Raw genomic sequence first — 25,666 nt, forward strand, 5'->3', positions numbered from 1 at the left:
TCACAAAGATTTAATTGGTGTTGTGGCCCACCAGTGGCCAATGGAGCTGGCAGCAGATTCGGACAGTGAGGAGGTTGGGGAGGAACATGGGCCAGTCCTGGAGTCTGAGGAAGACTCTGATGAGGGCTCTGTGTCGGAGGCAGGGATGGGCCCAGGGCCGTATGACAGTTATCAGCTGCCTTCAGAATCAGACAGCAGTGAGGCAGATGAAAAGCTGGAGCCTGTGCCCAGTGTGTGCATGCACAGAGTTGCCAGACGAAGGGAACAGCTAAAGAACAGGGGTTGACTTGGGAGTAAGGCCTCAGGTGGACAGTGAATGGCCCCTCCAGAGGAAATAAAAGAGGAGCGAAGTGGGAGTGGAGTTTGCAGGAGACAATTAGTTCGCTTAATTGGTTCGTGACTTTCCAAGACTCCTTGCCACGTTTTGCAGATATCGGCCTGGCAGCTCTCCAAGCCAGATAAGGTCTGTAACTGTAAATCCTCCCTTGAAAGTCTTTGCTGGATGTGAATGAGCAGAATTCACAGTAAATGAATAAAAGGGGTTTTTGTCGGAACAAGGAGTTTGCTTCATGCTCTCTCAGCTTCTTGGGAAGCCTCGGTCAGAACATCTGGTTACCCAGAGGTCTAGTTTAGGTCTAGGTAATTGTTGACTTATGACCATTTGTTTAATGACCTTTCAAAGTTACAACAGTGCTAAAAAAAGTAACTTGCAACCATCCTTGTATTTATGACCATTGCAGGGTTTCCATGACCACATGATCAAAATTGAGAAGCTTGGCAACTGGCATGTACTTATGACAGTTGCCGTGTCCCAGGGTCACCTAATTGCCAGTTTGCGACTTTCCCACCTGGTTTCTAGACAAGCAAAGTCAACGGGGGAAACCAGATTTGCTTAACAGCTCTATGATTCATTTAATGACTGCAGTTTTAAAAAAAGCCATGGAATGTAAGTGACTCATTGAAAAGCCGCTCAATTGTTGTTGTAAGTCAAGGACTACCAGTGTGTGTAAGAACAAAATATTTAAACTACACAGAAGAACAGAATGTTACGATGGAGCTGGGAGACTTTGCACATACCTGGTTTAGTTTATAGTATCTTTATTTCTGCAGTTGAGATAAAAGCTAAATCATACTCAATCTATGCAATAGTGGTCAGGCATGGGCTGGCATTTGGGGGTTCACTGAACTGGGCAGAATCCTAGCTAGAGGATCGGCCGAACCCGTGCGAGACCCCAACGGCCCACCCCTGAGTCAGGAGGATAATCTCGGTTGTGTTTAGCTTTGCATTAGACTGTGTTTTAGCTTATTTCAAGCGAATCTCGCTTGTTAAATCACTGTAGCAGACATTCTTCTCATTTTCCCTGACACCCATCTTTTTCTCCTTAGTAAAAAAAAAAACATCTGGAAAGCTAAACTCACTCCTACAGATCCTGTAATTTAACAATAAAAGATTCAGGAGGAATTGGATGCAGAGGGTTATAATTATGCAATGAAAAACTTTGATCCAAGGGACACTGGGATGGCCCAAGTTGGGTCTGGCTGGAAGGAGGGAACTTCTATATTAGGTGAAACTGATCCATGCATCTGCTTCACCAGAGTTGCTTAGTTACTCAACATTTTATACAAAGGGGAAGAACCTAAAGTGCTCCCCCCCCCCCCGCAGGAGGCAACTGGATTTTCTTGTTTTTTTTCTTTTGAAGACGTTTTACTTCTCATCCAAGAAGCTTCTTCAGCTCTGAGAGGATAGTGGAGGGAATGGAAGGATTTATATTCCTTGCAGAAAGCTGGTCATTTGCATCCTTTTGGGGGGGTCATTGGAGAACTTGGAGGTTTATCTGTATCCTCAGGGTCACCAGAGTAGCGCTCCTGATTCCTGTAGTCTGCAATTTTTTTCTGGAAAGCCTTTGGTACACCCACACCATTCCAAGGGCGTTCATCCCAAATGAACTAAACTTTAAAAAAAAATTTATTAACAAACGTGTAAAATACACACACACAAAACTTAGACTTACACCACAGTACAATACAATACGAACAGGAGCTTCCTGTTCTTTCTAATAGCAATTATCAATCGATACCGCTCACCTTATATGATTTCCCCTTCTATTGTATTTCATTTGGATTTCACCATTCTTAACCCTCTTATTTTACTCATTATTTTTTTTTTTTTGAGTTTTAAGCCAAATGAACTAAACTTTGTATAGCTAAAAGTTTGTAGACCACCAAGTGCTTCAAAAGGAGGCAGGTTACCAGCTGTCTGCAAGGAATATAATCCTTCCCTTCACCCACTATCCTGTCAACTGAAGAAGCTTCTTGGATGAGAAGTGAAACGTCTTCAAAGAAAAATAAGGAAGTCCGGTTGCCTCCTGAAAAAGCCCCTTTGGGACAACCGTGACCTGGATGACTGAGAATCTCCACGAACATTTAGCTATACAATTTGGGATGAACACCCTTTGAATGGCGTGGGAGTAGGAATGGATTTCCGGGGGAGGGGATTGCAGAATTGCAAAATTCACTTAATGACGGTCTTGCTTAACAATGGAAATGTTGGGCTCGAAGGTGGTCACGAGTCAAGGACCAACTGTATTTTCTATACTGCCTTGTGTTTGCTTAAGGGTTTGCACTATGTTTTTGGCTTCAAACGGAACTGAGCTCTGAAGAATTCATTTCATTTCATTCACAAATGAATTCAGGAGAGGAATGGTTAATTAAAAATGAGTAAACAAAACCTTTTCTCTGGAAAGAAAGCCACAGGAGAGCACTTTCCTTGAACTGCAGCCCAGACAGACGGAAATTTAAGGCCTGTGTTTCCATCTCTCTCTCTATATATAAATGGGTGTGTCTGTGTGTGTATGTTACAGCATAACTCTGGAATGCCTCGAGCAATTTCAACCAAACTTGGTACACAGAGGACTTACTCTCTGGAAACAAACACTGTGGGGGAGTAAGATACCCCTAACACCCGTCGGGATGTGTGTTCTGTTAAGATGCAGCCTTTTGTGCCTTTAAATGGCTTCTACTGTACTGCTGTAAAATGGCTTCTACTGTACAGTGCAGTGGAGTTGCCATGGTAACGGCTTCATGGTACTCCACAAGGGGGCTCCCTCTGGTAAGGGGGAAAATCCAATATTAGAAATTACATTTGGGCCGGACATTTCCCCACTATAAATAAATACCTAGGCAACGCCGGGTTATCGGCTAGTCTCAAATAAAATACTGCTTTATAATAATACAATAGCAGAGTTGGAAGGGACCTTGGAGGTCTTCTAGTCCAACTCCCTGCCTAGGCAGGAAACTCTATACCGTTTCAGACAAATGGCTATCCAACATCTTCTTAAAGACTTCCAATGTTGGGGCATTCACAACTTCTGGAGGCAATTTCTGTTCCACTGATTAACTGTTCTCACTGTCAGGAAATTTCTCCTCAGTTCTAAGTTGCTTCTCTCCTTGATTAGTTTCCACCCATTGCTTCTTGTTCTACCCTCAGGTGCCTTGGAGAATAGTTTGACTCCCTCTTCTTTGTGGCAACCCCTGAGATATTGGAACACTGCTATCATGTCTCCCCTAGTCCTTCTTTCTATTAAACTAGACATACCCAGTTCCTGCAACTGTTCTTCATATGTTTTAGCCTCCAGTCCCCTAATCCTCTTTGTTGCTCTTCTCTGCCCTCTTTCTAGAGTCTCCACATCTTTTCTACATCATGGTGACCAAAACTGAATGCAGAATTCCAAGTGTGGCCTTACCAAGGCCTTATAAAGTGGTATTAACACTTCACATGATCTTGATTCTATCCCTCTGTTTATGCAGCCTAGAACTGTGTTGGCTTTTTTGGCAGCTGCTGCACACTGCTGGCTCATATTTAAATGTTTGTCCACTATGACTCCAAGATCCCTTTCACAGTTATTACTGTTGAGCAAGGTACCACCTATACTGTACCTGTGCATTTCGTTTTTGTTGCCTAAATGTAGAACCTTACTCTTTTCACCACTGAATTTCATTTTATTAGATAGTGCTCAATGTTCAAGTTTGTCAAGATTCTTCTGTATCTTAAGTCTGACTTCTGGAGTGTTGGCTATTCCTGCCACCTTGGTGTCATCTGCAAATTTGCTGAGTTCCCCTTTTATTGCCTCATCCAAATCATTGATGAAGATGTTGAAGAGTACTGAGCCCAAAACAGAGCCACTGCATACTTCCCTCCATGAAGATGCAATTCCATTGAGGACTACAGGTTGAGTGCGGTTGGACAGCCAGTTACAAATCCATCTGGTGGTGATACTGTTCAACCCACATTCTTCTACTTTATCTAGTAGTAGGTTATGATCTACCTTATCGCGTCTGGCATTCGTGCATTCGAAGCAAGCACACATGCACAAACTTTTTCGGGCACCGAACCAGTAGGAACCCACCCCTGCACATTACCCCAAGTTCTTTCTTTTCTCTAGACCACCCAAATCCTGTGACCGTTCTTCATATATTTTAATCTCCAGGCCTTTAATCATTTTCGTTGCTCTTCTCTGCATCTTTTTTAATAACGTGGTAACCAAAACTGATTCTAGATTTGGCCTTACTAATAACGTGGTAACCAAAACAGTATTCTAGATTTGGCCTTATTAAGGGTTTATAACCCATTAAATAAAGAATATAGATGATATAGATATAGATATAGATATAGATATAGATATAGATATAGATATAGATATAGATATAGATATAGATATAGATATAGATATAGATATAGATATAGATATAGATATATGTATGTATATATGTATGTATATATGTATGTATATATGTGTGTGTGTGTGTGTGTGTGTATGTGTGTATGTGTGTATATATGTGTGTGTGTGTGTGTGCAGGTTTTGGTGTATTCGGGTCTTTTCCTGTGTAAGATTGAGAGTATCTTGGCGACGTTTCGACAAGGTCCCACTCGTCATCTTCAGGCTGGTGTCTTATATATTTTAGAATTACAACCCCCGGTATGCCCAAATATGGGAGGAAGATCACTACTTCCATTCTCTGTCCTTCGGCTCGTCACAAGAGACCATCCAGACAGAAACCCAATATTTTTACTGTTGCCTGTTTGTTACATTTGTTGTATTTGTGCTGATAAATAAATAAAGGGAGACTAGTATAGATCTATTTCAAGCTATTTAGCTCTCATCAGTAAGGGTATGGCTAGCTGATGAGAGCTAGATAGCTTGAAATAGATCTATACTAGTCTCCCTTTATTTATTTATCAGCACAAATACAACATATATATATATATATATATATATGTATGTATGTATGTATGTATGTATGTATGTATGTATGTATGTATGCATGCATGCATATGTATATATGTATACACACACACACACATATATATATGCATTTGTGCTGTTAAATAAATATAAATAAATAAATGTATCAGCACAAATGTAACAAGGCAAGATAAAAAAAAATGGCTTTCTCCCTGGATGGCTCCCAGAGTGAGCCGATAGACAGAAAAGGGAAGCAGTATGCTCCCTCCCATATTTGGGCATACCAGGGGTTGTGACACAACACACACACACACACACACACACACACACACACACACATATATATATATATAAATCCTGGTATGTTGATGTTGTCAGCACAAGTGACTGTGAGTGACCTATTATCCCAAACCAAACATACTTTAAAATCAGCAAGATAGTCCAGACATCCTTGGCTGACATTGGATCCAAAACAAAGATTGTCTGTCTTTTCAGGGTTTTTTTTTCTTTTCAAGAGCATAAGTAGTCATTTTCAGATTTGGGTCTGGAGCTAGACAAATAACTTCTGCGCCGTTGGAACTGGCAACTCAGACTGCGGAAAATTGATGTGTAATTATTGTTCAAACTGTTTTTCTTAAATTCCTATCCCTGGGAAGGCTCCACTTCTGTTGTTGTTTTTATGGCAACCGCCCCCCCCCCCCCCGCCCCCAGTATCTGTAAAATACTCCTTCTGTTTTTATTTTTAAATCTAATTATTAAAGTGTGGCTTTTGAAAAACAAATATACAACGAGAAATAAAACCGAGGGGGCTGTTCAATTTTTGTACATTCCAGGTTGATTGGATCTGATGTGAACCGTGATTTACTTTCTTTGAAATCATGCCGATAGCCGGAAGAAGCAGCCTTTTGTGAAATGTTCTACCAAATGGGAAGTCAAAAGAGATTGGATGGGCAGCCCTTTTAAACTCTTTCTAGCAGAATGAGAAAGCCTCTAACTATTTCACAAAGGCAGAAGTCCCGTTTCTTGGTGACTAGATGACAGATGGTCCTTGACTTATGATTTCAACCAAGCTCAAAATTTCTGTTGCTAAACAAGACAGTGGTTAAGTGATTTTTTTTTTTGCCCCATTTCGTGACCTTTCTTGACACAGACGTTCAGTGAATCACTGCAATTGTTAAGTGAGTAAGGTTTGGTTCTCCTCGCACTGAGTCATTCCTGACTCTAGGGGGCAGTGCTCATCTCCGTTTCTAAGCCCAAGAGCCAGCGCTGTCCGAAGACATCTCCGTGGTCATGTGGCTGGCATAACTAAACAGAAAAGGCACACGTAACGTTGTTATCTTCCCACCAAAGGTGGTTCCTATTTTTCTACTTGCATTTTTACATGCTTTCGAACTGCTAGGTTGGCAGAAACTGAGGCAAGTAACGGGAGCTCACTCCATTACGCCGCGCTTGGGATTTGAACCACTGAACTGCTGACCTTTCTGATCGACAATCTCAGCGTCTTAGCCACTGAGCCACCTTCAGCTGAGTAACCCAGTTGTTAAGTGAATCTGGCTTCCTCCATAGCTTTGTTTGGGAGAAGGTCACAAAAAGTGATTCACATGATTGCGGGACACTACAACCGTCGTAAATATGAGTCAGTTGTCAAGTGTCTGAATTTTAATCACATGACCATGGGGATGCTGCAACGGTCATTAGTGTTAAAAAGATCCCTTTCTTCAGTGTCACTGTTAACTTCAAATGGTCACTAAATGAATGGTTTGTAAGTTGAGGATTGTCTGTATTGAAAGACCTCTGTGTGGGAGGAATTTCCCCCAGACTTTGAATAAACGGATGGTGAGTTCGATCCTAGGTAGAGGCAGATACTTTTCTCTCTCTCGGCACCCTGAAAAATATATCTGCTGGACACAACTCTGCATTGGCGACAGGAAAGGCATCTGGCCATTAAAACAAACTGCTAGCTCCATTCAATTGCCCAGACTCCACACAGCAAGGGATTATGGGGTCGTTAAATGAAAAGGATTGAATAAAAGGATAAGAACCAAGGGAGGTTACAGACCATTAGAGAGATGGTAATTAATTATAACAATAATTATAACCTTCAGTAGAACATTCAGACATATTTCTTGACAACAAATTCCTATGATTTTACTTAGTTGTGACTCGCATATTCCGCTGATTATTTGGCTTTGATTATTTGATTATTTCATTTTGTATTCCAACAAATATAAATTATGGTTCTCAAGACGCCTCCTGTTGAATTTCTGCATTGTATTTCTTTTTAGTGACCTTGGACAAATGGCAGAGTTTGGACAGGACGTCTACTATTCTAGATCCTTCCATTTCTAAATTTGATGTCATCCAGGTCAGCAGAGATCCTTCCAGTGACTTTGCCGCCATCCAAGATTTTTGTCTCTCAGGTAAAATGGCTTATTTTCCAAAATGATCCCTTCCTTCCTTCCTCCCTCCTGCACCCCTTCTTCCATCCTCCCCATCCATCCATCCATCCATCCCCTACTCCTTCCTTCCTTCCTAACTTCCTTCCTTCCCCCCACACCCCTCTTACCCCATCCATCCTCTACTGACTCCTTCCTTCCTTTCCTTCCTTCCTCCCACACCACTCCTTCCATCCTCCCCATCCATCCATCCCCTACTCCTTCCTTCCTAACTTCCTTTCTTTCCCCCACACCCCTCCTTCCATCCTCCCCATCCATCCATCCATCCATCCACCCATCGATCCATCCCTTCCTTCCTTCCTTCCTTCCTTCCTTCCATACCACACCTTCCGTCCTCCCCATCCATCCACTACTCACTCCCTCCTCCCTCCCTTCCTCCCTCCCTCCCTCCCTCCCTCCCTCCCTCCCTCCCTCCCTCTCTCTCTGATTTCAGAAGTGATTTGCCATTGCCTTCTTTGCTGGGTTGAGAGAAAATGACTGGCCCAGGGTCACTCAGGTGTCTAGAACTAGAACTCTTGGTTTCTACTTTGGTCTCTTCATCACTACAGCAAACTGCCTCTCAGATTTCTTAAATGCAAGTTGTATTAATTGCATTGTTAATTGACTAACTGGAATTAGTGTGCCATTTTTTAAAACAAATGTGGAAATAATGTGGAAATAGAAGTAGGGTTGAATCAGGACAGACTTAAAGGGAGTTACTGAAATCTTTTTACGGTATGTGCTAGTCGATCCCAACTCTAAGGGACGGTGCTCATCTCCGTTTCAAAGCCAAAGAGCCAGTGCTGTCCGAAGACATCTCCGTGGTCATGTGGCCAGCATGACTAAATGCTGAAGGCGCACAGAACGATGTTACCTTCCCACCAAAGATGGTCTCTATTTTTCTACTTGCATTTTTTCTTGGTTTTTAACTGCTAGGTTGGCAGAAGCTGGGACAAGTAACGGGAGCTCACTCCGTTAGACGGTGCTAGGGATTCAAACCAAAGATGGTCTCTATTTTTCTACTTGCATTTTTTCTTGGTTTTTAACTGCTAGGTTGGCGGAAGCTGGGACAAGTAACGGGAGCTCACTCCGTTAGATGGTGCTAGGGATTCAAACCGCCGAATTCCAACCTTTCTGATCGACAAGCTCAGCGTCTTAGCCACTGAGCCACCGCATCCCTAACTTCACCATTAAGCAGTGATAATAATTAATATTACTAATAAGTATATCCTGCAGTGATTTTTCCTCTATCTATACATGTCCAGATTGCAGCTCTCAGAATTCCTGGTCTCTTTATATCTGGAGTGCATCAAATTGGGAAAAAAGTATCCTACATTATCATATACAAAGCTGTATCTTTTGTAATAACTGTCTCTTCTTTTCATATGATATTTATGGAAGTCCTGGGATACAGTGTGTCCAGTGTAACACAGCTGTAAGCAACAGCAAAGAAATTGGGGCTTTCATTACTCTGTTGAACAGTAGATAGATTGTATTTGTTTCTTTTGATGAACCTTAAAACACCTCCGGAGATGGCCTTCTAAATATTGTCAGGTTTCCGAAAGATGCCCTATTTGTTTCATGAGTCTCCAGCCAAGTTTCAAAAGAAAACTAGTCATTTATTAGGAGCACCATTTGGCAAGATCTTATGCAGTCAGATCTGAGCCTTATTTGCATTTTAGCTGAACTTTACCCCTGTTCCTTCCCTCCCCACAGTCTGTGTCACAAATCACATTCCCCAATGAGGTGCACCCCTCCCAAACCTGCTGCAGTAATCTGAGATCTGACTCTAGCCGAAACTATGAGTGGAACGCACTCCCCCCTCCTTTTCGTCACCCTGGCAACTTTATGAGTTGACAATCATCACTGTCGCCGCCTGAGAATTTCCCAATCTGGTTGGATCCATTATGGATTGTATTCTTCATTTTAATCTCCAAAACATCACTTTTCACCTGCCCTTTGTTTTATCCGCCTATGCAATTCACAGTTGGCCATTTCTTTCTTTACAGTCTGTTCAAAGGACAATCTGTGCCGAGTGACCACACTTGAAACGTTACCATCAACAGTACGATGTGTATTCTACCCAGAAACCCAGAGTTGTACCCTGAGTCTACAAGGCCACCACTGTCGTATTTTGCTCAAGGAGCCGGCTACTTACATCTATCGAAAGCGAGGTGCGTAGGTGGCAAAAGATTAAGGAGACTTGATTTTCTAATCTTTGCTTTCCCTGAAACACAAAACCAGGAGACACAGTGGAAATAAACCAGGCATGGCAGTGAATCTTAGAAGCTGTTGAACAATGCCAAGTTTGGTTAAGAATAGAAGACTAAAAGTGAATACATATAGTAAAGCTGCCCCCAATCAAAGGGATGGATGAAAACCACAGAGGAAGGCAGGAACTGCACACACTGAACAGCACAACAAAGTAGATGTTTTCTTGTTAGGAGCATCCTGCACAATGTATGGGCTGGACCAGAGGTGGGTTCCTACAGGTTCGTACCGATTCGGTAGAACCGGTTCATCAAATCTACCGAACCGGTTAGAAGAGGTTCCACCAGTGGACCCGGAAAGCAGGCCACACCTACAAAAGAGGTTCCAAAATTTTTTGAAACCCACCACTGGGCTGGACCCAACCAAGTCCAGATGGGAGATTCCATATAAGGCAGCAGAACATAAGATGGCTAAGACCCTATGGGACTTCCATGTCCAGACAGACAGATAGGCAGGTGTTGGCCAAGCAATCAGACATCAAGGTAGTAGACAAGGACCAGAAGACAGCAGTGCGGATAGATGTAGCAGTGCCATGTGACAGTCTGTGGAGACTCTCAGTCAGCCAGGTCATGGTTGTCCCAAAGGTGCTTTTTTCAATTCCTCACAGGAGGAATTGTTAGTGGATCAAGAAGAAGGGGCAAGCAAAGAACATACGGTCTTAATCCCATCAAAGCTGATACAAAGATGAACATCCAAAAACTGAAAGAAGCGGTGGGTAGGATGGAGAGCATTTGCCTATAAAGTCGTCAAGAGTCGGATACAACTAAATGCTTAAAACAACAACAACGTTTGAGAATAGAATGGAATGGAGTGGAGTGGAATGGAATGGAATAGAATAGAATAGAATGGAGCAGAGCAGAGCAGAACAGAACAGAATAACAGAGTTGGAAGGGACCTTGAAGATCTTCTAGTCAACCCCCTGCTCAGGCAGGAAACCCTACACCGCTTCAGGCAAATGGTTATCCAACATCTTCTTTAAAACTTCCAGTGTTGGAGCATTCACAACTTCTAGAGGCAAGTTGTTCCACTCATTAATAGTTCTAACTGTCAGGAAATTTCTCTTTAGTTCTAAGTTGCTTTTCTCCTTGATTAGTTTCCACGCATTGCTTCTTGTCCTGCCCTCGGGTGCTTTGGAGAATAGTTTGACTCCCTCTTCTTTGTGGCAACCCCTGAGATATTGGAAGACTGCTATCATGTCTCCCCTAGTCCTTCTTTCCGTTAAACTAGACATACCCAGTTCCTGCAACCGTTCTTCATATGTTTTAGCCTCCAGTCCCCTAATCCTCTTTGTTGCTCTTCTCTGCACTCTTTCTAGAGTCTCCACGTCTTTTTTACATTGGGATAACCTTGACTTCACCTTAGCAATGGCCAGGGATGTATACATTTTTGTATGTTTTAGCCTCCAGAAGAGTCTCTGTAATAGACATTGCATCTCTTGGATTATAAGCAGGTTTGGCCATGATGAATTTTAGTCCAACAAATAGACCCCAGATTGAAACCTGCATCATTAGGCTTAGAGCTTCTTCTCAAAGAGGTTTTTTTCCCCCCATCTCTGTGCAGGTGTGATCCTAGCCACTGGTGAAGGAAACTATGAGCCTTCAGTAGTGATCCCATCACAAGGGACCATGTTGGGTGTCTCTCAAGTAATTCAAGTGGGTTCTGAATGGAAGAGCATTGGAAGCTTCCTTGGGGTTCCATATGCAGCACCTCCGGTGGGAGAGAATCGGTTCCATCCTCCACAGCCTTTCACCTGGACAGACTTCTGGAACGCCACCACAACCCGGTGAGAAGACCAAGAACACCTGAATAGCCAACATTCACTTTCTTAGATATCGTAAAGTATTTATGGCCACAATTGAGCCCAGGCTTTTTATTGCTAAGTGAGACAAAGTGAATTTTGCCCCATTTTACGACCTTTCCTGCCACAGTTATTAAGTGACATGACTGTTAAGTTACATGATCAAAATTTGGATGCTCACCAACCAGAAAGTATCTATGACTGTTGCAGCATCCCAGGGTCATGTATGACTTTCCAAGCTGGCTTCTGACAAGCCAAGCCAATGCGGGAAGCCCAGGGGTTGGATTCAGCTGGTTTGGACCGGTTCAGGTGAACCGGATGCTAATTTTACATCTGGTTTGCCGAACTGGTTGTTACAAACACTGTCTGGATCTGCCCACCCCTCCCCTCCCTCCCAGGAGTCTCCACGCGGCCTGTTCATCATGCCAGGTAGTTATAGGGCCTGCGTGGAAGGTCTGGGAAGGTGAAAAATGGGCCTACCAGAAGTTCTGGAAGTCCAAAACAGGCCTGTTTCCGGCCTCCAGAGGGCCTCTGGAGTCTGGGGTAGGTCGTTTTTGCCCTCCTGGAGGCTCAGGGAAGCCTCTGGAGACTCCGGAGGGTGAAAAACGGGCCTACCGGAAGTACAAGAAGTATGGAAACGAGCCCATTTCTGGCTTCTGGAGCTCAGGGGAGACTGTTTTCACCCTCCCAGAGGTTTGGGGAAGACTCTGGAGGGTGAAAGACAAGTCTACCAGAAGTCTGAAAGCAGGCTCGTTTCCACCTTCCGGAGAGCCTCTGGAGCCCGGGGGAGGCCGTTTTTGACCTCACAGAGGCTTGGGCAAAGCCTCCAGAGCCTGGGGAAGGCAAAAATGCCCCCCCCCCCACCCTGGTGCAAGAGGCTGAGTAGGCTACCCCCACCATGGCTATGCCCACCCAGCAACCGGGCAGAGAACGGGTTGCTAACATTTTTGAATCCCTCTACTGGGGAAGCCGGATTTTTTTTAATGGCTACACAATTGACCTAACAACTGCACTATTTTACTTAATAGACATGGCAAGGACATGGTTCAGCCTGTGTTGGAGTTTCCCTAGATGGAAAGCAATTGTACCAAATTCTCAAGCTTGACGTTAAAATCTTTTTTTAATATTTTTTTTTTCCCCATTAGGCCTTGCCTTGTATGATTGGATGGTTACTCTCGCTTTGGGTGACCTAATTTCTTAAGCACCTGAGATGTGTGGGTTGCATTAACTCAACCAGTTTGTGCTTACAGTTTACCACAAAAGAGGCCACATCTTGCTCATCCAGGTGCACAGGGCCGTGCAGTTAAGACCCACAACAGTGGTGTATGTTGTCTTGAGCCACATTGTCATTCTTTATTCTATTCCTTTGCTTCAGAAAAAAAAGGGTCTATTGTTAGGGTCTTTAGAAGCGAGATGTGAACTGACAGGTGTCTTCCTTTTTCTTCTTCTTCTTTTTTTCTTTTTGGTAATGGTGCAGGATTTTTAAGAGATCAGCCCTTGATTAGATATAAATGAGAAGCATTCCTTCTTGATGAAAAACTACTTGAAACTGTTAATTCTGGAGTTGTTCGTGCAAGAAATCAAATTTTAAAAAGATACTGAAAGGACCTACTTCAGGGGTGGGTTTCAACCGGTTCGCAGCGGTCCCTCCGAACCGATTGGTCGGCGAACCCGGAAGTAAGTAACTTCCGGGAACGGCGACGGGCCCACCTGGTTTTGACGAGATCTGCGCTTCCACGCATGCGCAGGACGCATACAGCGCCTGCACGATCCTCCAGGAGCAGCTGGAGCATCGCACAGATGCTAGTATGCATGCGTGCACCGCGCGCGTGCACGAGGACGCCGCCGGCCCCGTTCCAACTGAGCCGGTTGGAACGGGGCGAGAAACCCACCCCTGACCTACTTGTAATATTGCTGTAATCTGCCGCACTTCATTCTTTGTTATGTCTTTGCTAAATTAATAATGCTTTCACCGTTTAATCATATAATGCTTTGTTAATAATGCTTCAGTCTCTGGACTTATGATTTATTTTATTCATTTATTTATTTTATGCAGTTTGTCAAACAAGTAAAAGATAACAGGTATAAGTATAAACATAAATATGAACACAGCAAATAGGCACGAATGAATGGAGACAGTGGGACAGGGATGGTAGGCAGGCTGGTGCGTTTATGCATGCCCCTTACAGACCTCTTAGGAATGGGGCGAGGTCAACGTAAGAGACAGTCTTACGTTAACATTAGCGGGATTTGGGGATGTAACAACAGGTAGAGCATTCCAGGCATTGACCACTCGGTTGCTGAAGTCATATTTTCTGCATTCGGGTTTGGAGATGTTTACCTTGAGTTTGTATTTATTGTTTGCCCGTGTATTGTTGTGGTTGAAGCTGAAGTGCTGCTGGGGAAGCTAGGTCAGAACACATGGTTAAAAAAAATAGGAATTCAACGAATCTCTGCTTGGCATGTTCTCCAAAGGAAAGGATGTCTGTTCCCAGAATTCTCAGTGTTGCAGCAGATTGAGGTTTGTAATCTACTTACGAAAGACCAGGACTTGAGACCACGAAGGTGAGAGAAACAGGTTTATTTGATGCATCGAGTTCAGCGTGTTCACACGCCAAAATCTGAACTCCAGTTTTCACTCCAGCTACAAGTCAACTTTGGAACTCCAGGGCACTAGAATGAAAAGCCAAGCTAATATGATTTTATAAGGTCCATTCTATTAAGACCACCTAACCTGGCCAGCCATTGGTGGGTTTACCTGTGCACCCCCTCCTGCATCATCAGCATTGACCACACTGACTAGGGAATTCTGGGAATTAAAGTCATGCATTTGGAAGGTACTCAGATGGGTGTGTGTGTGTGCTCTACTTCAGTTTTTTCGCAACTGTAAGATGTGTGGACTTCAACCCCCAGAATTCCACCCATCTTCACATCGGGAGAATCCTGGGAGTTGAAGTCTACACTTCTTAAAGTTGCTCTACATGTAAAACTGATCTTGCACGACATCCACAACCTTATTCCCTTGTTTCTTCGTGATCACTAGGACTTCAAAGAAATAATAAAGCACTTTATTGTATCTTTAGAGCGAGCTGCTGGCAGCCAGGCGATGACAGCCTCTCTTCAGTCAGTGAAGATTGCTTGTTTTTGAACATCTTTGTCCAGCAGAACAATGTAAGTACTGAACTCCAGGAATCTACTTTGAGGAAAGAAGCATGATATGAGGTTGCTAAACCCATTGACAATGGGATCTTTTTTTTTTTTTTAGAATTTTTAATTATTTTAATTTTATCAATTTCATATATACATTCACAATTATATGATCTCATAACTTTTATTAATAATATATATTTATAACAATTTTTCCCTACTGTTGACAATATACTTGAAGATTGCTTTTTTAACATCCCATAGATCCATCTTATCTTACACCGGTCCTACTTCTTCTTCCCTCCCTCCTTCTTTCCTTCCCTCGTTTCTTCTCTCCTACTCCCCTTCCTTCCCTCCCTCCTTCCCCTTCCCTCCTTCTCTCCTTCCCTTCTTCCTTCCCTCCTTCCTTCCTTCCCTCCTTTCTTTTCTCCTTCTCTCCTTCCTTTCCCCCTTCCTTTCCTCCTTCCTTCCCCCTTCCTTCTCTCCTACATACCCTCCTTCCTTCCCTCCTTCCTTCCCTCCTTTCTTCTCTCCTTCCTTCCCTCCTTCCTTCCTTTCTTCTCTCCTTCTCTCCTTCCTTCCCTCCTTGCTTCCCTCCTTCCCTCCCTCCTTCCTACCCCCTTTCTTCTCTTTCTTCTCTCCTTCCTTCCTTCCTTCCTTCCTTCCTTCCTCCTCTCCTTTCCCTTCTCTCCTTCCCCTTCCTCCCCTTTACCCTTCCCCTCTTCTTCCCGACAATGGGATCTTTTGGGATCTATGCTTAGATACTCATGGAATGTCACGGTCGTCTTTAGACAAAGGAAGTTTGGGGGTGAGCAGTTGATGCAATTAGGAGTCCTGAACATTAGGGATTTTGATTGTGTCACGTTATGAAGCTCTTTTCGACTGGCTAATATCTTGGAGACAAGGGTGTCCACACAGTGTGGTCAAAATGCCAAGATGGCCACCACAATGGTATCATCAAAGTTCCCTTTGCACATAAATGATATCATAAGCAATAACCTAACATAAATAATATTAGGTTGGAAGACCACCAGAAAAATGTAGAAAAACAAAGAGGTGTAAATTGTGCCAGGAGGTTAAAAAATTTCACTGCAAAGGATCGGGACCAGAGTTAAGTTGCAGTTCCAAGATTTATTGCTCAACACCATACACAAGAACCTAGTCCAATTAAAGTTCAAGACTAAATTGGTGCCAGATAAGGGTCAACAGAATTCAGGAGGAGTTGGACTTGGACGTTTGCGGCAATGTAATGACTCTAGGCTGATAATGCACTTAACGCTACCTTCCCCAGCTGTGCCTGCTCTTCTCCTACAAACAATGAAAGGAGGCAAATACACATGACTTATGTATCATTGCAAGAAAACAGAATAGTTTGTTTTCAAAGCAGTTCTGAGAATTTGGGAGCAGGAAGAGAGTGGGAGGGTGATGAAGTGGCTTCAGACTCAATGATTTCATGTTCCTCAAACTTCAAACACTTTGAACTGCACCAGTTGAATGGAAACTGATATTAGGATATTCCTGTACTTAGATGCAATGAAAGATTGTCAGAGTATATTCATGAACTGGAATAGGGCATAGCAACAAGGTCAGCCAATGGGAACTGAAACCCTTTGGAGCCTGGGCGTGGCTTAGCTCTGTAGCTATGAATCTGTGCAAAAAGCTAAGAACTGGGCTGCAGCTCTGAACTAAACTGAAAACCACGTTGGAAGAACCATTCTTGGTATTGTATATGTGTCTCATGTGTTATATTATATATAAAGAGAAGTTAATGAATCCTGCTGAATCAGTTACCTGTGTGCGCTTTCTGGATTTGATTTCGGCAAGAAACTCTGACAAAGATGACCCTGACTTATTGGAAGAGCTTTAGATTTTTAATGCAGTGGGGAAGTTCCACCACTGGATGTGGTCCTTTCAATTTAAAAACCAAAAGGAGGGTCAGAACGTACCTGTCTGTGACTCTTTAAAGCAGCTGCATCTTTCCCCAGCATTATATGATTGCCCCATGTCATGTATCCCATGATCTCAGGAAAAGATAGGTTGGGTGTAAGAAGCCACAGACAGGTGCTACATTCCTGCCTCTGTTCTCTCTACCACCCCTTATTCATGCCTTCAAAAAGCTCTCGAGGCCCGCTCAGTTTTTCTGCTTTTCCTGTTGTTCATAATCAGGCGTTTAAGGGTTTCAGTTCTGAACCCTGAAGTGGTTGTGGAGAAACAAAAGAGGGAGGTGTTAACTGTCTGTTGTGCTTTTTCTCCAATTTAATCAGATGAAGAGGTTTTGGAGAGAACTATGTTTTTGAAACAATAGAGGAGGCTCTGGTAATCCCTTCAGAATCAACCAACTTTACTGGGGCATAATTATGTGACTTCAGATGGAAATTCTTCATCTGTGGAAACAACCAGGATATGTTTAAATTTCACACAAATGCAAGTCCTTGGCCATGAATTAGTGTGTTTCCTAGCAGATTCATCTCAGAACAAAATTTTGCATCTTTATCTAGTAGCCCCTTCAGAATTCAGTGAAACGTATAGATCAACAATTTTTTCAGAGTCTGGGGTTCACCATGCAATGTTGAATGTGATGATCTGAGTGGAAAGAGAAAAGGACAGAACAAGAAAGAAAGAAAAAGAAAAAAAAAGAGGGAGGGAAGAGCGAGAGAAAGGAGGGAAGGAAGAAGGTAGGAGGGAAGGAGGGAGGGAAGGAGAATTCCATGTTCTTGCATAATTCTTCTTGCAAGATTTCAGTATTCTGTTTACTGAAATGACACAATATGGAGGTGTCAGTGATTTGGAGTGAAAGATCTCGTAAGTATGGAGGATCCAGAATGTCCCAGAAGTTTCACTTTTCCAAATTATCATTAATTACTCATGAATTATAAAGTATACTAGATCATCTTAGAAAACTAGGAACCTCTGCTATTTTCAGTTAAAATTACAACTCCCCCACAGTAGATATTTTTGGCCCTGGTCAACTTTGGCTGCAATGAGGATGACCATGTGACTGGGTGGGCGTGGCCAACTTGTAAAATGTGGTGAAACTCACTTAACGATGTTCTTGCTTAGCAACCAAAATGTTGGCTCAAAAACTCTGGCATTTGAAGCACGCAAGTCTTAAAGCTGTCAAGTTACAAGACCCTTGCACCCATAACCCTTTAAAAAAAACTCCCAGGGGTGTTCAAACTTGACAGCTTTAAGACTTGTGGACTTCAACTCCCAGAATTCCTCCTCTTGCTCTTCATCTTGATGATGTGAGGACGGGTGGGGGGAAGGAGCTGGAACCGGTTCTAAATGGCATTGTAGATTTGTGAAACCTCTTCTATAGAAGAGGTTAGAACTGGCAGGAACCCACCCCCCTTTAGAAAAAGTTAGCAATGCTAAGTAAGATAAGGGCAACATTAATGAATATTATTTATGGCTGACAGTAGTTCTCAATCCACAGCTTCTTTAACTGTTTTAATTGTTAATTGATGTTAATGTTTAATTGTTTTACTCTGTCTAGCTGTCTACAGGACTATGTTTTAAACTACTTTTTATTAATTTGTATTTGTGGCAATGTAGAGTATTTGGGATAGGACAGCAACTATAATACTGTATATTTCAATTAACAACAATAACAACAAACCTATCATTTATTGTGGCAGGGAGGGAATCTACCAGTGCTGGTTTTCTTCCACAACAGCCTAAATGCTGATGATCAAGACAAGAAGGCAGCCCTTGATGGAGCCTACTTAGCTGGAGTTGGAAATCTCATTGTCGTAACTGCAAATTACCGTGTAGGAGTTTTTGGCTTTTTAAGCACTGGTGAGTTGTATCTCAGTTTGAAAATAGGACTTTTAATGATAAAACCAGAATTATTCCAGCTGGGTCTTATGGAAATGGAATTAGGAAAGAAATATGGAATTTAATACTGTATTGGAAACTGCAATGAGATTATTGTTTGCACAAAATTGGAAAAGCAGTGACAAAGCCCCAGTGGAAGATTGGATTAAAAAGTTAATTGAGTTTGCAGAAATGAGAAAACTGACCATCTTGGTCAGATAAAAATGGACAAAAAACTTTTTGATCGATTGCAAACTTTATATGGACTTAAAAAAAAAAAAAAGCAAATATCAGATCAATGATTTGGGGAGAATCTCTGGTCACGACCATATTTTGTTCCATAACTTTGGTGGCAACCCCATTTGGTTGTGACCTAAACCTAATTTTGTAAATTTGGCGATTACAAAAAAAAAAAAAAAATGTGTAGAAGGGGAAATCGCTGCTAAAAAAAAATTGTGAATTTTTCTGTCGGAACCATCCTAAATTGCATTAACAGAAGGATACAATCAAGATCAAGTGAGGGACTAATACCACTCTATAAAGCCTTAGTAAGACCACAGCTAGAATACTGCATCCAGTTTTGGTCACCACACTATAAAAAAGATCTTGAGACCAGTGGTGGGTTTCAAATTTTTTTAGAACCTCTTCTGTAGGTGTGGCCTGCTTTGTGGGAGTGGCTTGCTGACCATGTGACTGGGTGGGCGTGGCCAACTTGTAAAATGTGGTGAAACTCACTTAACGATGCTCTTGTTTAGCAACCAAAATGTTGGCTCAAAAACTCTGGCATTTGAAGCATGCAAGTCTTAAAGCTGTCAAGTTACAAGGCCCTTGCACTCCTAACCCTTAAAAAAAAAACTCCCAGGGGTGTTCAAACTTGACAGCTTTAAGACTTGTGGACTTCAACTCCCAGAATTCCCCCTCTTGCTCTTCATCTTGATGATGTGCGGATGGCTGGGGGGGGGGGGGAGCTGGAACCGGTTCTAAACAGCACTATAGATTTGTGAAACCTCTTCTATAGAAGAGGTTAGAACTGGCAGGAACCCACCCCTGGTTGAGACTCTAGAAAAAGTTCAGAGAAGAGCAACCAAGAGGATTAGGGGATTGGAGGCTAAAACACAATGCAATGTATTTTAATCCTCCCCCCCCCCCCGGAAAAAAATGAAAAATGAACATAAATCAATGGTGTGTCAGCCATTTGAGATAATATGAATTTGAGAGAAGACCTGGAGCTCATAAACATAATAATGGAGGCCATAGATGGTGAACCTATGGCATGGGTGCCAGAGGTGGCACACACAGCCCTCTCCATGGGCACTTGCACTATTGCCAGCTACTCTTCCTGTTTCTAGTGTGCAGCTGGTCTTCACGGACACCGGAGCACCAGAAAATGGCCCATAAATGGGCAAAAAACAGGTCATTTTCCAGCCCATTTTTAGGCCGTTTTCAGGCTGTTTTGGGGGCATTTTCAGGCCAAAAACGACCTGAAAGCAGCCTGAAAAGGGCCCAAAAAGCAGGCATAGCACACAGGCCAGCTAGTTTTTGGGTTTCCGATGCTCAAGTATACACGAAGTCTATCTGGTCAGCACGTGATGGAAACCTGAAGACCAGTTGGCACTGTGCACTGGCCAACTGGCCTTCGGGTTTCCGGTGCTCTGGTGCGCACACATGCATGTGCATGCACACACGTTCCTGTTTGGGCACTCGGTGCCAAAAAGGTTCACCATCACTGTCATAGAGCCTCCATAAATTGTCCATCTTCAATAAGGTCCTTGGTGCTCTGTGAGTTTGATGGTTTTCTTGCTACTTAGTTTGGTTAAATTTCATTTACCAACCTAGGTAGTACCATCAGTGCGAGTAGGTAGTGGATAATGAGAGTAAACCCCACTACTTACTAGCACTGATGATGTCACCCAGTTTGGTAATGAAACATCTGCAAGAAAAGCCACCAAACTCCGAGAGGACCAAGGACACCACAGTTCAATCCTGTTGAACTTTCTTCTGTTGGAATCCTTGGTCCACATTGACTGTGAGCAGCTTCTCCGAAAGTGAAAAATGCTTTTTACTACATGATAATGATTGTGCTACTTCTGTTCTAGTGTCTGTAGTAAAGGTCGTTCTAGCTAGTCACCGTTGGCAAAAAAATCTGTTGCTGCTCAAGATTAGGTTGGCTATTCAAATCCATATCTGGCGCACTATTCCTTATTGTCTTTAAAAAGCTTTTCCTAATGTTCAGTCACAATTTACCTTTGCATAACTTCGAAATATTATTCTTTCTAAGCCTGCATGTTTTGGACAACTATGATCATATTTTGTGATCATAGTTGTCCAAAACATGCAGGTTTAGAAATATCTAAGGACAGGGCAGGAACTAAGACAGTCTTTTTTCAACTAATTGTCCTCCTGGAAAGTCTTGATCTTCTATGGGGAATTCTTTCTTTCCAGATATTTGAAATGCTGTAAGTTGTTTTGATCTCTTGTGCCAATGTACAACCCACCCTTTGTTTATTTATTTGTGTAGGTTCCAGTGTTGCAAGTGGAAATTGGGGCCTTTTGGATCAAGACATGGCTCTACAATGGATAAGGAGGAACATTGCAAGGTTTGGGGGAGACGCGGGACAAATAACAATTGGAGCCCCTGACAGGGGAGCAGATATTATCAGCCTTCACCTCCTTAAGAGAACTTCGAATCCAATCCTGTTCAAGAGGGCACTACTGATGGTAAGTCCTATTTATTTTCAGATGAGTAAAGTGTTAGAAATTCTGTTTATATACAGCATCACAGAGAAAGCAAAGAACACAGTCACCATGTGCTTTACTGCTCAACTATTTGACTGTAACAGGAAACTCAGAACAAAAGAGCATAGAGTTGTATACCATAGATCCAAACTTGCAAGCACTGCCATCTACTGGCTGAATAGTACTGTAATGGCTTCATAAAGATACATTCCAACAATGAATTCCAACATAAGGACAGGTACTGAAGCTCATAAACTTTGGCCACCTAATGAGAGGAAAAAAGATTCATTAGAAAAGACCCTGATGTTGGGAAAGATTGAAGGCAAAAGGAGAAAGGGATAGCAGAGGATGAGATGGTTAGATAGTGTCACCAATGCAATGAACATGAATTTGGGCAAACTGTGGGAGACACTGGAGGACAGGAGGACCTGGAATGCTATGGCCCATGGAGTCGTAGAGGATCGGACATGACTTAGCAACTGAACAACAACTGAGATGTACATGAAAAAATAAGATTCCAGTTGAGTGTAAAACAGGTGTTGAATTGTTTAAAATATTTTTATATCACAGGAGATGTATATACATAAAGATGCACACATGTGCATAGTTTTCAGCACTGTCCAAGGATCATGCATGAATAAAGTCCACCCGGCATAAATAAATATAAATATGGGTATATTTAGGGCATCTGTGAGATTGGAGATGAGATCTCAGTTATCTAGGAATGATGTCGATGAGCTTTCCAAGAGTGCAGGCAACATCTACTCAAAGTGCTAATTCGCATCCGTCTTGGTAACTCCCAAGTTGGCTTTTCTCAGATTCAGTCCTCATGATACAGGAAACCAGGTTGGGATTGGTGGTTGCTCCGACAGATCATAGACTGCGTCTTTTTGGCTTTCTTTCTCACGAGAGAATTGTCGTCCATAGTTAGGGCAAGGTAAGAGGCGATGCTGTTTCGGAGACCGTAGCTGAGGCCAGAATCTTCCAATCTGAGCATGTCTGCAATGTCATCGTCGCACTCCCTGGACCTTGGGAAAAAAGAAAAGGGGCTTAAAAACTTTCATGGTTATAGGAGAGAATATTTGTACAGGGCTGGGCTAGAGCCGAGGTGGTGCAGTGGTTAGAGTGCAGTACTGCAGGCCACTTCAGCTGACTGTTAAGCTGCAGTTTGGCGGTTCAAATCTCACCGGCTCAGGGTTGACTCAGCCTTCCATCCTTCCGAGGTGGGTAAAATGAGGACCTGGATTGTTGTTGGGGGCAATATGCTGACTCTGTAAACCGCTTAGAGAGGGCTGAAAGCCCTATGAAGCGGTATATAAGTCTAACTGCTATTGCTATTGCTATTCTAAAGTTGTAGCAAGGGGTTCTCTGCCTGGTTGCTGTGTGGGTGGGGCCATGGTGGGCATGGCCTAGTCAGTCAGCATCCTGCACCACGGCGGGGGCGTTTTATCCCTCCCCAGGCTCCGGAGGTTTTTCTCGAGCCTCCGGGAGGGCGAAAACGGCCTCCCCAGGCTCTGGAGGCTCTCTGGAGGCTGAAAACGGGCCTGTCTCCGGCCTTCCTGAACTTCCGGTAGGCCCATTTTTTGCTCTCCCCGAGCCTCTGTACACCCCCTGCACTTACCTGCATCCAAAATGGGCCGCGTGGGGTCTCCTGGGAGGGGAGGGGCAGGGTGGGCGGGGCCAGCCAGGAGTGGGATTTTGGGGTTCTCCGAACTGCACAGAATCAGATGAGCTGAGGTGGCGCAGTGGAGTGCAGCACTGCAGGCTACTTCAGCTGACTGCAGTTCAGCAGTTCGGCTGTTCAAATCCCACCAGGCTCAAGGTTGACTCAGCCTTCCATCCTTCCGAGGTGGGTAAAATGAGGACCCGGATTGTTGGGGGCAATACGCTGACTCTGTAAACCGCTTAGAGAGGTCTGAAAGCTATGAAGCGGTATATAAGTCTAACTGCTATTGCTATTGCTAATCTTAGCTAGAGGTTCTCCCGAACCCCTGCAAACCTCCAGTAGCCCATCCCTGAACTTATGTCTGGGTCCAAAGCATTGTGTAAGACCGTGTAGTAAGCAAGCTTGCGTTTATTATACAGGCAGCCCTCAACTGACAAACATTGGTTTAGTGACCGTTCAAAGTTATGTCACTGAAGAAAGTGACTTATGACCATTTTTCATACTTATGACCATTGCAGCATGGCCAAAATTCAAATGTTTGGCAACTGACTCGTATTTATGACGGTTGCACAGTTCCGGGACCCTTTGTGACCTTCTGATGAGCAAAGTCAAAGGGGAAGCCAGATTCATTTTACAACCATGTTACTACCTTAACAAGTGCAGTGATTAACAACAGTGGCAAGGAAGGTCGTTAAATGGGGGGCAAAAGTCACTTAATAATGGTCCTGCTTTTAGCCACAGGAATTTCTGGGATTGTAAATCAAGGGCTACCTGTACCGAATAATTTATTTCCATTGCAAAATTGAGAATTTAGGGCTGTTCCTTCTCAGACTTTTGTTTCACTTCCAGTTTTGGAATTGACTATATCTCAAGAGTCTTATCTTAAACAAGGAGTACCTTTGCATATGATTCCACTTGAAGGTTTTGTTGCGCATCACTACGGGGGGCTCTTGAGTCCTTACTTCCTGGATGGGGGTGAGTTGGGCGAGGCAAGGAGTTGTGAGGATACAGCACAAGCCATCAGCCACCTCTGCAGATTGAAAGAAAGGCAAAATGCATGCAATCAACCTCATTTTAGGCTAGCCACTGATATATTGATGTTCCAAATGACTTTACAATACTATAAATTCCAGAAATGTATGTATGTATGTATATGTGTGGTGTGTGTCTGTGTGTCTCTGTGTGTGTATATATGTTGAACTAGCCCATAACCCGGCATTGCCTGGATATTTATTTATAAGTGGAAAATGCCCGGACCAAATGTAATTTCTGTTGGATTTTCCCCCTTACCAGAGGGAGCCCCCTTGTGGAGTACTGTGAAGCCGTTACCATGGCATCTCCACTGCACTGTACGGTAGAATCCATTTTACAGCAGTAAAGTAGAAGCCATTTTAAGGCACAACAGGCTGTATCTTAACAGAACACACACTATATAGATAGATAGATAGATAGATAGATAGATAGATAGATAGATAGATAGATAGATAGATAGATAGATAGATAGATTTGGAAGCAAAACAATACAAGCTATGTCTCTTATTTAATGGGTAGATGGAGCTCCACTGTATACATCTGAAGAAGTTCTTAAAATCCAAGGCCTGGAGACTAAACCATATAAAGAACGGCTGCAGGTTTTGGGTCTAGCTAGTGTAAAGAAAAGAAGAATTAGGGGTGACATGATAGCAGCATTCCAGTATTTGAGGGGCTGCCACAAAGAAGAGGGGAGGAGGTCAACTTATTTTGCAAAGCACCAGAAGGCAGGACAAGAAACAATGGATGGAAACTAATCAAGGAGAAAAGCAACCTGTAATTAAAGAGCAACTTCCTAACAGTGAGGACAATTAACCAGTGGAACAACTTGCCTTTGGAAATCATGGGGGGGCTCCGTTACTGGAGGTTTTTAAGAAAAGACTGGCCAGCCACCTATCTGAACTGGTATAGAGCAGGGGTGTCAAACTCACGCCACCTCCGGTGTAGCGAAGGGGGGAAAATTGCTATATGTCACGTGATGGCAATGTCTTGTTGCCAGTTTGACATCCCTGGTATAGGGTCTCTGCTTGAGCAGGGGATTGGACTAGAAGACCTCCAAGGTCCCTTCCAGCTCTTCGATTGAAGGAGTACATTTTAAACTCTTTACATTTCTTTAGAATTTCTTTCTTTATATAAGTCAAATCCAACACTGAAATAGCAGAAGGTGAATTTAAAATAAAAGCAGATGTACAGACCAACAGACTAACACAAAGAAAGAACAACAATTCCAGGCTTTCCAATATGCTTTAGAACTGGGCATTCTTTTCTAATCGGTTTGCAGGGAAATCTCTGGACTATTTTAAAGTGCACAGTGAAATTCTCTGCAACATTGAAGGTTAACTGATATAGTTTTAGCAGCTCCTCCAATGCGAAAGGATGACTTTTATTTCTTTCTTTTCCTTAATGTTAGTTTATTTTAAGCACATCTGCAAATAGGAGGAAATGGTTTTCATTGAGATTTTTTTTTAAAAAAAAATAAAACACCCAAAGTTTCAAACAATTTCCAAATGACAGTTTCAGGTGC

General features: G+C 42.9%; 2 protein-coding genes across 2 annotated transcripts in view; one reads left to right on the forward strand and one right to left on the reverse strand.

The window, feature by feature from the left end:
- TG (thyroglobulin) overlaps window positions 1–25,666 on the forward strand; it is a gene marked incomplete at its 5' end in the record, with an annotated part of 167,551 nt that overhangs the window by 85,553 nt on the left and 56,332 nt on the right. Inside the window, 6 exon segments of the mRNA XM_032222300.1 lie at window positions 7,529–7,663; window positions 9,688–9,852; window positions 11,510–11,732; window positions 14,831–14,918; window positions 18,533–18,692; window positions 21,229–21,428. Of these exon segments, the coding sequence (XP_032078191.1) occupies window positions 7,529–7,663; window positions 9,688–9,852; window positions 11,510–11,732; window positions 14,831–14,918; window positions 18,533–18,692; window positions 21,229–21,428 (971 nt within the window).
- Window positions 21,986–25,666, reverse strand: part of SLA (Src like adaptor) — a 29,788-nt gene continuing 26,107 nt past the window's right edge. Inside the window, exons 7-8 of the mRNA XM_032222261.1 lie at window positions 24,010–24,142; window positions 21,986–22,474 (exon numbers count right to left, since the gene is read on the reverse strand). Of these exons, the coding sequence (XP_032078152.1) occupies window positions 22,267–22,474; window positions 24,010–24,142 (341 nt within the window). The 3' untranslated portion in view covers window positions 21,986–22,266. The remainder of the gene's footprint in view (window positions 22,475–24,009; window positions 24,143–25,666) is intronic.

Source organism: Thamnophis elegans, chromosome 8, assembly GCF_009769535.1.
Source record: "Thamnophis elegans isolate rThaEle1 chromosome 8, rThaEle1.pri, whole genome shotgun sequence".
NCBI classification, from domain to species: Eukaryota; Metazoa; Chordata; class Lepidosauria; order Squamata; family Colubridae; genus Thamnophis; species Thamnophis elegans.